This window comes from Phoenix dactylifera, chromosome 1 (assembly GCF_009389715.1).
Source record: "Phoenix dactylifera cultivar Barhee BC4 chromosome 1, palm_55x_up_171113_PBpolish2nd_filt_p, whole genome shotgun sequence".
In the NCBI taxonomy this organism is placed as follows: Eukaryota; Viridiplantae; Streptophyta; class Magnoliopsida; order Arecales; family Arecaceae; genus Phoenix; species Phoenix dactylifera.
In genome coordinates, this window is record NC_052392.1 from 10,544,827 (window position 1) to 10,556,649 (window position 11,823).

An 11,823-nucleotide genomic window follows, 5' to 3' on the forward strand; every position below is an offset into this window, starting at 1 on the left:
GTTATGGAGACACCACCCAAATAGTTGGGATAAGACATGTCTCTCATGGTTATGGTTGAACACAATATGTGGTTCACAAATTAATACAAAAAAGAAAGCCACCTGCTATGATTGAGTTCAATATTAAAACTTCACCATGCTATGCTCATTGTAAAAATGAAAGCCATTTTAAAAAGTTAAAAAGAGAGAGTTCCTATGCCATGATAAATGGATACCTCTACAAATTTGGCTTGTTTGTATTTGATAAAACTGGATACCAAAACTAGGCACTTTGCATCAACAGATTAGAGTTAACTTTTTAATCGCATTCTATTTTTCTGGTTTGGGTTAATGATACCTAAGTTAACCAACAAACATGTCTAGGATCCTTATACAAGATACTTTCTGGAATATAATTATCCAATCAGATGGCACTGTAACAAACATGTCACTATTTAAATATTATGTTAATTATCTTGGTAATTCATTAGTTTGTAGCTCAAGATGCCTATATCCCTGCTTTCTCAAATTCTGAGATTAATAGACTGCATGACACCAAATAATGTATATACTTTTGGGTCGAGGACCTGACATCCTAGTTTACAAAAACTATCACAATATGTTACTGGCATCTAAAACATATACATCCCAAGAAGACAAGAAGCCATATATACTAACTTGAATTGCAAAGGACACAATCACACAACGAAACTGAAAAGGGGAGAAAATGTTAGAAGAAACTTTGGATATCTAATGTTCTAAATTCTGGTAGGCAATTCTAAGTGTGAAAACCCATCTCCTTGTAACAATGAAAAATTCACCTCAACAGCAAAGGTAACTAATATTGCCTAGATTATCACAGTTGTCCATGGTCAACCCCCCAATTGGATGAACATTAAGACTTCCTTCAAAACAATCTTTCTCAAGAGGTTTGGCAGGAACTTTTTCCTCATGACCTGCTTGACCTAATGTATGCTGATTCTGTGGGCTATCTTCTCCCATATGTAAGGCAATGCCTGCTTCACCAGAGAGAGAGAACGAGAGGTCTACAAGCAGCAACCTCCAAGATTTTTTTTTTTCATAATTCTCCACCAAGCGGAGCCTCTGCAAGGTTTAGAAATTCTGTAGACTAATCCTGACACTCAATTTCACGTTAAATCAAGAAAATCCTATTTTCACACAATGCCTTGTAAAAATAATAGCAATGTCCCTTCACTTTAAGAAACAAGATTCAGGTGAAAACTGAATTTACCTGATTAACTGTCTGCGCCTTAAGCCGACCCACAACAAGATGCTCTAGTATCATCTTCTTCTTAGTCAACTGCATCATCCGTTCTTCAATGGTTCCCCGAGTAATGAGCCTATATATCATGACCTGCAAAATAAGCCATGAATCAGGAAAAACTAACACATAGCAGCAGCAAAATAATTCCCACATCAGTGTCAGAGACAGCTATCAAGCAAATTATTCTTGTCAAAGAGGTATAGCAGGAAACAGTTAAACCTTATTAGTCTGCCCTAATCGATGAGCCCTGGCCATTGCTTGTAAATCTGCATGTGGGTTCCAGTCACTGGAAATCATAGTTTGGAGAGAGCAAGTTACATATGGCATATTTGAGCTGGAAAAGTATCATATAGCAACACTTTAAGCTGTATAAAGTATAAACCAACAAAGCCAAGACTTTTACCTATCATATATAATAACCGTATCTGCAGTTGCAAGATTTATTCCCAGTCCACCAGCTCTTGTGGACAGAAGAAAACAAAATCTTGTGGAATTCTTGGCATTGAATCGGTCTATACGTATTTGCCTTTCAGCTCCACTGATCTTCCCATCAATACGTTCATAATTCCATTTCTACCAAACAGGTGCAATAAAATCTAATGAGCTACCGCCTACCAGTGCATAACAATTAGTTATCTAAAAGACTGATAGACATTGCTTCAAATACCTTGTAAGTTACGTAATCTTCCAGTAGGTCCAACATGTGCTGAAACTGTGAATATATAAGAACCCTGTGACCTTGCTCTTTGAGCTTCACCATCATCTTATCTAACAGCTGTAATTTCCCAGAAGCATCTAAAAGTTGTCTGAAATTCAACAGAAGGAATCCAAAAGATAGTGTTATAATAAGAACAGATTAACACTTAAAAGTTTGAGAATTTCAATAGCATGTCATTTTACAACAAAACACAGGAAAAAAGTCAAGCTGCCTTGTGGATAAACAGGGTTCAATAAAAACCCAAATGAGGAGGAAGTCTAGGGGATGGCAATTTAAGACCCGACCAGCAACCAACCCACTTTAAGCAGATTTGGATTCGGCATGTACCGGTCCAGATCATAAACGGGTGGAACTGCCTAGATTTATTTATTAGACGGATCAGGTTTTGGTTCATACCATTGACCCGTTTAACCCGTTTAGAATGTTTAAAACCTGCTAGATCTGTTTAAGCCTTTTAACTTGGCTTGAACTATTTATTAAACAGGTTATGCGGGTCAAGTCGGGTTACTTGTTTGATAAAAAGGTCCTGACCCAACCTGATCCAATCTGATTGCCACCCCTAGGAGGAACACAAAGCAACAGCACAAAATATACAAACTAGTAAACTACACATTAAAACAATCATGCAATAAAATATATACCTTAGACCTTCATTGGCATCGTTTGGCTCTTTATCAGGTTCCACTCCTTCTAACATATATGCATGACAGCAGAGCTTGCGAAGTTCCATAACAACATTGATAAGGGATATCTAGACCAAAGAAGTTGCATTTGTTATCTACATAAACAACAAGGCAATAGAGTCTCATTTCAGATGCAAAACCTACCTGTGCACCACCACGACGAGCTAGTATCTGGTAATTACGAGTAAGAATAGCCTTATAATACTCTTTTTGCTTGCTGCTTAATTCAAGTCGTAAAATTAATTCCTTCTTTGGCGGAAGTTCCTTCATGACATCCTTCTTAACTCCTACAAGTTCATTCTTATTTTAATTAAAAGGCACTAATGGTAATACTAAATTCAGTTAAATCACTTCTTGTGAAACCAACTCGTTACCAATGTCAAAAACACAGGAGTTTATTCTTATGTATAATAATCAAAATGAAACACAAACAACCATTGAACAAACAATTGCATATAGTTCGTGAATGAAACCATTCGTAACAGATCATTATATTCTTCCAGCATCGAAAAACGATGCATGAATTTATGCAGGGAAATGGGACCATCATAAAAGCCTACGAACATGTAAGGGTTCCAATTCGAGCAAAAGCCCAAACAGGGGAGGCAAGAACGTCTTGATTGAAAGTTTATTGGTAAGAGAAAAAAATACGAAAGTGAAATCTTCATTGTGTCATCCATGACGAACAAATGAATGTAATGTATATGTACAAAATAATCTTCATTGGTTCAGTTAAATCACTTCTTGTGAAACCAACTCGTTACCAATGTCAAAAACACAGGAGTTTATTCTTATGTATAATAATCAAAATGAAACACAAACAACCATTGAACAAACAATTGCATATAGTTCGTGAATGAAACCATTCGTAACAGATCATTATATTCTTCCAGCATCGAAAAACGATGCATGAATTTATGCAGGGAAATGGGACCATCATAAAAGCCTACGAACATGTAAGGGTTCCAATTCGAGCAAAAGCCCAAACAGGGGAGGCAAGAACGTCTTGATTGAAAGTTTATTGGTAAGAGAAAAAAATACGAAAGTGAAATCTTCATTGTGTCATCCATGACGAACAAATGAATGTAATGTATATGTACAAAATAATCTATATGGAAGTTGGTTTTAGAACTGATATATTAGCACCAATGATGCACGAATCAAAGAGAAACAGTATTTTATTACTGATTTTAAAGAACAATAAGCTGTTGATCTCATCCAGTAACAATCCACATATCATAGAAGACCAGCAGTTGTTGGTCTGGTTTTAATTTGTAGGCCAAAACAGCAGCATCTGTATCATTTGTCAACAACTTTAAGACAATGATCTCAACTGTAGAACCAGTTGACTCATCCCACTGGAAAAACACGAGCTGGTTACTCGAGTTTTTGGAAGATTTATCTTCCATCAGGTCATTCCTCAACTTGTGCCCCTTTATATCACTACCAAAAGAATGCGTGCAGTGCGCTACTCAAAACTCCGTAGAAATTAACTGGAGTGAACTGAAAGAGTTGTAGAACTAACTAATATTTCATAAATTCAACCTCACATGGAAATGGATGTGATGTGTTATATTTTTCATACACCATATGCATGGAATGTCCCATACCGGTATTCCAGATTAGTTTAAAAAGCAACTAAAAAAAAGCTAGCATGTAATTAATTTGATATTATCTAATATGCAGAGCACCCTTTCTTTGGAAAAATATGCAGAACTCTTAATAATTCAGTATTCTAGAAAACAAAGATGTGAGATAATACACTGAAGATGGTACCACATGTAATCAAGAAAAAGGCAGAAGCATACTTCGAAGAAGGTGCGGGGCAAGCATTTTATGAAGCCTAGCAACTTGCTCCTCCTGGTTGATATCCTTGAATTCTTTCTGGAAATCATCTATACTTGCAAACTAGAAACAGAATAGTGATGAAACAATATTAATAGAGAAAAGATATATAATATTTATCACCTTCTGTTTGAACACCAACCTCTTATTAATAGCAAAGCCATGCATCAAACTAAGAATTGAATGTCCAACATTTTATCATGCATCTTTCATTTGTGCTACCTAAGATGAGGTCAAGTTTGGCACAGAAATGCAGAACACTTGACAAATGTTTCATCAACCAAATTGACTAAAACGCTAAGTTTTCATTCACGTGGCAAACTGAGCACACTTGTGCACAAAGAATGTCAACCATTAAAAAATAAACATCTGAAATTTTTGAAGTGCAAAGATAGTCAATCTGTGGAAATTATAAGGCAGTTCACATATGACAACCCCTCTGTATATGGCGTGCAACCATGAATCTAGAATTAAATTGCACTTACAAAACCTATAAGATCCTAATCATGTATTTGAGGGTTTCATAGCCTTATCTTAAATGCTGGAAAATGTTAAAGGAATGAAAGTAGCAGCAGTACGCACCTTTCCAGCATCAAGGAAGTGCATGAGCATGAATAGCTCATCCAGGTTGTTCTGCAAGAAAAAAAATGGGCAGTCCCCAATGAATTTGAAATTCAAATAGTATGACCATCTGTTTAAAGATCATATGTCAACTTCTTTTAGAAAAAGAGAAAGAAACTAGAGGAGTGATTTCAACAGTCACAGGCATTAAAGGCACACAAAAATGCTAGTAAAACATTTAGTCACATACATTTTTCTAAAAGACAATATATATTATAAAAAATGAGCAATACTGGTACCACCAAGTAGGCATTAATTAATGGATTTCATGTTACTATATTTTCTTTGTATCTCTGTCCTGAAATGTTGGCAGTTCAGTTCCAATGGGTCCATAAGTAAAACTGCAGGTTTTATTTGATAACTTCCAAAGTTTTCTTCAGGAAACAAGCAGAGGAATTAATCAAACCAACTGATGCTCCATTGTCATCAATGAAGAAAGTTCAGATGGGAAAATGCCATGGGCAGGCCTTTTCAATTAGTTCAGTTTGGATTCCTTAAAATCTCAGAAGAAACTGTGGTGGTGTCTCAATTTAGAATCATGACAAATTCTATGAAGCTTAGCTATAAACATATCTCCTGATTAAATTTCTTATTTAATAGGATAATAAATCTGCACAAAATTGATATTATAACATGGATGCATATCTCAGTCACATTCAGGCAGAAACCAAGAAATTGATGGTATTACTCTATCATCAATATCAGCAAATATTCTAATCTCATAGATTGAAACATAAATCTAAAAGGGATAAAGCATCTACAAGTCATGTACAAAAGCTTCAGAACAATGAAAAATCATTTAAAATTTATATTTGTCACTGTAAGATATGAGTATATACAGAGGGAAAATAATGATATGAAACATAACCCCTAAACATATAGGATAGAATTGCAACCTGTAGTGGAGTTCCAGTTAAAAGCACACGGTGCTTAGTTGAAAAAAGTTTGAGTTGAAGAAATAATTTGGAATCTTTGTTTTTGAGGCGATGGCCCTCATCTACAATCTACACCAAAAATAAATAAGTCAGAGCAGATATACAAAATGAGAGTACCAGTTAAAGGGCCATAAGATTATAAGAAAATTACCATGCATTGCCACTGTATTGGTTTCAGAATTCCTGAATCCATGTTAATCATTTCATACGATGTTAAAAGCACATCAAATTTTATCCTTGCCTGCTTGCTTTGATGGCTACCTTGAACATTTTTCTTTTTTTTGTTCTTCTTCATTTTCTCTTTTGGCAAGTAGAATTCATATTGCCTGATGATCTCTCGAGCCTGGGCAGATCCAAAATACATTACCTACAACAAATTTGATTCAAGTTAAGACCATTTCATTAGAGAACAGTTCACTCCAAGTGGTGTTTAATATTTTGTTTGAATTGAAGTTCATCACGTACAATGTTCATCTGAGGTGCCCAGGTTGCAAACTCGCGTTCCCAGTTGCGCAATGTTGAAAGAGGTGCAACTACCAAATGAGGGGACAATTTCTCCTCAAAAAGAGAAGCAAGAAAAGCAATACTCTGTATAGTTTTACCTGCAGTTAATAGGTGATGCTCAACATTTAAGAACCACAAAGATGACACTTGGAAGAAACAAAATGCTAGAATTGAAGTTCGTTACTGTAAAATGTTCTTACCAAGACCCATCTCATCCGCAAGGATCACATGTGTACTTTTGGACCATGAAAAGCGCAGAAAATTTAAGCCCTCAAGCTGGTATGGGTGTAATGTGCCTTTTGAAGAAGCAATGAGCATCAAAATGAGAAATTTAAACAAGACATCTAAATGAACCAGAAGAAAAGTAATAAATATGATATCATCGACCCATGGATGTAAACATACCACTAGAAAGAAATTCTGGGGTATGCTCATAGTGTTGGAATTCTTTTTGCTTGTGCTTCAGTTCCTTCGAATCATGACTGGTATTCTTACTCTTAATAGATGATTTCTTGCGTCCTCTAGATTGAATCACCTCAAATCTTTCAATTTGAGGTTGGAAAGCAGAAATATCCGACTCAACTTCCCAGGTGCATTCATCATAAGGAAGTTCTTTCCATTTTACAAAATACTCACGCTCATCATCCTTACTCCTATCAGAAATTCATTAATGGTTAGTTATACCAATCAACACCGTCAAGGAAGCCATCTGATTAAATAATTAGAAGCAAACAGATGTATTAGCACCAAGTAATCAGGCCTGAGGCAGAATGAACCAGTTATGAAAGACAAAAAAAAAATAAACATAAAATGGGTAGCTCAAACATTAAATACCAAAAACTGCTGTTAATAGTATGCATCAATAAGTAACAGATGAAGATGATGCAAAGATCATTTTTTTATGTGATATGTAAATATTATTCCACTTGAGACTTGTAACTTGAGATGCAAGCCATATTTACCTTATGATTGAATCACTTAAAACACAGCCTAGCTGAGATTGTACAAGCATGCTCCTCAACCAACTTGCGGAGAATAATGCTTGCAACCAATAACAAAATCTCAAGCTCCAGTTAAGGTGGGAAACTCAGCTGGATGACTAAGAGATAGGACCAGACTAGGTTTTCCAAACCAAAGTACAGGCAAAGTATTTGCCACCTTGGCCCAATTGAAGGGCAGCTACCGACTTATGTACAAAATAAAACAAATAACATATATGAATGTGATTACAATACACAGGGTTTAAAGAGAGGAATTTACACCCAATACAATATTCAGTGATACATGTTGCAAAATGATAATCTAGACTGTTGGATATGATCTAGAAGGACAAAATGTCCATGTAAAAAAACATGTTCTTCGAACCCCTAGCCTATACATCAAATCCTCCCAAATACATAGTTCTAATGACATGGTGTGGGGTGTTGATTTTGGGGTGCGTTGATGGATAGGCATGAGGACCTTGTAGATCACAACTAATAGTTTGGTTTTTCATTTTGCAATGTGTCCCACTGATTTTGGTTGTGGCTGTAGAGTCCTCTCTTTGCATCATTTATATGTTATAACTGCATTATATACACAAGCACAGTTGCAACCAAGGTTCACCGTACCGGTACTGAACCCCGTATCGGTGCTGCACTAGTATAGGCGTACCGAGTGTCGGTACGGTATGCGGTACGCCAGACGTACCGACATTGATGTACCGATACCAGTACCCAACGGTACGGGTACGGTACACTTGGTACCGACCGGTACAGCATACCATGATTGCAACACATGCATGTGCATAGATGTATATACAAACATATAGATATATTTTTTATTATACTAAATACACAAACCAAACCTCTCTTTTCTGCCTTGTCCGCCTCTATCACTTCTCAAAGTCCCCTCCACTTCTACACCTCCTCTCCTCCACCCTCTCTGCCTCTCCATTCCTCTCCTCTCTCTCCCCTCCTCCCTTCCCATAATCTACTCGACGCTTCAGCTCAGGCTCACACCTGACCTGAAACCTAAATTTGTACTCGAGCTGGTTCTTGGCACACCATGTACAATTTGGAGTGAGCTCAGCCTAAGACTGGTTCAACCCAAGCCCAAATTGTTTCCAAGCCTAACTCCAACATTGATTTAGCTATACTAAAACTAAAATGTCCATTTCCAACCAACAACAATATATAGGATTAAACCAATCATATAGTTGTTTAACCAATATGTATGGAACTACATTTTATATGAATGGAAGATAAGAAATTCTTGACATAATTATCTAAGTAGTTGCATGTCCCTTTCCAAGCATCTGAACATAGAAATTTTCTAAAACACATGGTTTCTTTCAGATTGAAGCAGATTTAAAAGCCTAAAGATGTGGAATGTAGGACATCATACAGAGATCTTCAGCTAGCCCAATTTATGTTTTTGAACAAATGAGTTGAACTATGTTCAATTTAATATGAGAATCAGATGTCCTCATTTTGACACTGAACATGCATTCTGACTTAAAAGGAAGCCACAAAAGCATGGCAATTCTGATCAAGTAATTGTATCAGGGAGTTCATTTCTTCAAATTATAAGAAACAGGCCAACTAATAAAAATGTTTAAGCATTAGTGCCATGAAACATGAGGAAAGAGACATAAATAGCAACTACTACTGAGAATGTGGCCTATTGTACTCTGTGCAAGGAATCAGTCAAATGGTGCAGAATTATATGATATTACACATAGTTATTTTAAGTGGACCAGTAGAATTATCAAGATATTTGGCAAACTATAATAGACTTCAACTAATTAAGCATTTAATTGATGATTTATAATGGCATAACATTCAGTGTAGAATTATCAAGATAGCACAATTACAATGAAGAATCTAGATGAAATATAATAGAATTATCCAATTTCCAATCAATTGATAGTTTATAATGTTACAACATTATAGGTCAAAGTAGCTGTACAAATTGAAGAATTTTCAATTATATTGCTCTTAACAGGAAAAAACCTAAAAAATTTAGCTGAATTAGAAATATGAGAACAATTAAATATGAAACCTGCTTGCAAGAATTTTGTCGACAGTGGTCCATTCAGGTCGAATCGCAACCCAATCATCCTCAGAGTTATCCATAGATTCCATTTGTTTATGGAAGTTGTTTATTCTAGTTTTTAGTCGAGGATGTGTCTTGGCAGCTTTCAAAAATTCTTTTTCTGGAACCCTGATCAGAATAGGAGGTAACGGGGGTAAATCCATCAGCACAGATAACAGAAAATATACATAGTAGTACTAAACAAACTGGTTATTTAAATAACACAAAGATTCATTAACACAAGACAATGAATAGCTCGCAAATGAGAAGTGGTAATTATCTTAAAAATATATATTTGCTTAAAAAGGAAAAGTAATTAACTGAAGAAATTGCTAGTAGGCTAGGAACTACCAAGTACAGTGAAGGTATGACAAGCCCTTCCATTTAACAAGATATTGTTTGATGTATGTTTGCTTTGAACCGGGCTTTGAAGCAACAACTTCTGAAACAGTTGGGCGCATTTCACAATCTAAAATCCTCTCGACATCAGTCAGGGGAGTTACCTGAAAAAGCAGAAGCTTTAGCGATCAACCATGACATTTAACCATTCAAAATTGGAGGAAGATAAAAGGCGGGTCAGTCTTAAAAAGGCATACACAGTGAGGGCAGCTCCAGCTATCATCAGGAATGACTTTCAAAGGTGGGGGCAAGCACTTCCGGTGAAAAACATATGTACATGTTCCACAAGCAATAAGATTCCCACTCTTTCCACAAGTTTTGCATGTATCATTTTCCTACAAAATAGAAAATAAAGCGATATAGGGCAACCAAAGAAAAGTTCTAACAAGATAAAAGATCAAACTCTCAAAGATGAACGAGATTTCATGAAACTGAATAAGCAAACCAGAAACCACTAAAACAGCCGGTGGCCCATTTTCTTGTTTGATGATACTAACTAGCCAAGTCTCCCCTGTTCCAGCCTGTTATTATATTCTTATTTCCACTAATTAACCATGTCGCATGTCACTGAAAGAAACAATACTAGAACCAAAATTTTGTGGCAATGACCGATCCAACAACGATATTCACACCCACACCATTCAATAATGCGACCAACGTTCAAAAGACAGAAAATTATCATCATATATATATTAAACCCATGATCAATCTTTTTCACAAATATAGGCAACAAGAAGTTGTTCGTAAGATAATAAGAGCAGACGCACGCATGAACTATTATCAAGAAAATGAAATATATAATTCCGCCATAAAGAACTGTTCAGTGCATGAACAGCAGTCGCATCCGTCAATTATCATCAAGAAACACAGACAATGTGATTCCGACAACTTATTTCCCTAGCTCGATTAGCCACAAAACCATAACAACCAAAAATACTACGCTAAAACAGCATCTAAAATAGAAGTAGAAACCCCACAAAACACTCTTACCGCATCATCCCTCACTATCTTCTCAGGTGGCCTCTCCTCCTGCTTGCTCTCGGAGCCACCCCGGGCGACATAGAGATCATCATCGGAATCGTCGTCGGTATAGAGAGGCCTCCTCTCCGATCTGACACGAAGCCGCTCCACCAAGCTACTCATTTCCACTGACCCCCTAAAACCCTAGAAATTCTCTCAAGATCCGGATCCAAGGTTCTTCCCTCCCCTCTTCTTGAACCCAAAAACTCCCTCTCCTCACAATGGCAGCAACAAATTAGGGTTTGGATTCAAGAATTCTCCGAGAAGAAGGCGGCCGCGGTGGGGACGGGGGCCGAGAGGGAGAAAGACTGACTTATCTGGGGGACAAAAGGGGGAAGCTAGGCTTCGCCGACCATCAACGCCGCTGGTTTCGCGGCGAGACGAGACGATGACACTTGGATCAGAGGCGCAAGCGCCCAGCGCCCCGACAGATAGACGGGGAGGGAATGCCTTCCAAACCTGGAAAACTTGGGCGACCGTTACACGAAGCGATACGCCCAGATGTCGATTTGCCTCGGACTGATACAACGGGCTCGACGAGCCCAAATCCTGATGGCGGTGGATATTTATAGGCAGCAAGGCCCAGATCTTGATGGCGGTGGATATTTATAGGCAGAATCTGTCAGTGTATCTCTCGAGATTTAGTGCTTAAACAACAATTATGGTGACTAGTCACGGAGGGGGTTAAGCAACTCAAACATGATTATTAACAGCCTTTATTTTTATAACGTCCTGATCTGTAGATAATGGAAGCAAATA

At 37.0% G+C, this 11,823-nt stretch overlaps 1 protein-coding gene across 1 annotated transcript in view; it reads right to left on the reverse strand.

Moving 5' to 3' along the window:
- Positions 1–11,608, reverse strand: part of LOC103714226 (CHD3-type chromatin-remodeling factor PICKLE-like) — a 33,221-nt gene extending 21,613 nt beyond the window's left edge. Inside the window, exons 1-17 of the mRNA XM_008801406.4 lie at positions 11,035–11,608; positions 10,242–10,379; positions 9,997–10,148; positions 9,613–9,774; positions 6,976–7,223; positions 6,771–6,866; positions 6,532–6,668; positions 6,218–6,433; positions 6,028–6,135; positions 5,093–5,143; positions 4,474–4,573; positions 2,810–2,952; positions 2,624–2,733; positions 1,932–2,070; positions 1,668–1,837; positions 1,484–1,550; positions 1,232–1,354 (exon numbers count right to left, since the gene is read on the reverse strand). Coding sequence (XP_008799628.2) covers positions 1,232–1,354; positions 1,484–1,550; positions 1,668–1,837; positions 1,932–2,070; positions 2,624–2,733; positions 2,810–2,952; positions 4,474–4,573; positions 5,093–5,143; positions 6,028–6,135; positions 6,218–6,433; positions 6,532–6,668; positions 6,771–6,866; positions 6,976–7,223; positions 9,613–9,774; positions 9,997–10,148; positions 10,242–10,379; positions 11,035–11,187 — 2,313 coding nt within the window. The 5' untranslated portion in view covers positions 11,188–11,608. The remainder of the gene's footprint in view (positions 1–1,231; positions 1,355–1,483; positions 1,551–1,667; positions 1,838–1,931; positions 2,071–2,623; positions 2,734–2,809; positions 2,953–4,473; positions 4,574–5,092; positions 5,144–6,027; positions 6,136–6,217; positions 6,434–6,531; positions 6,669–6,770; positions 6,867–6,975; positions 7,224–9,612; positions 9,775–9,996; positions 10,149–10,241; positions 10,380–11,034) is intronic.
- Positions 11,609–11,823: the final 215 nt, after the last annotated feature.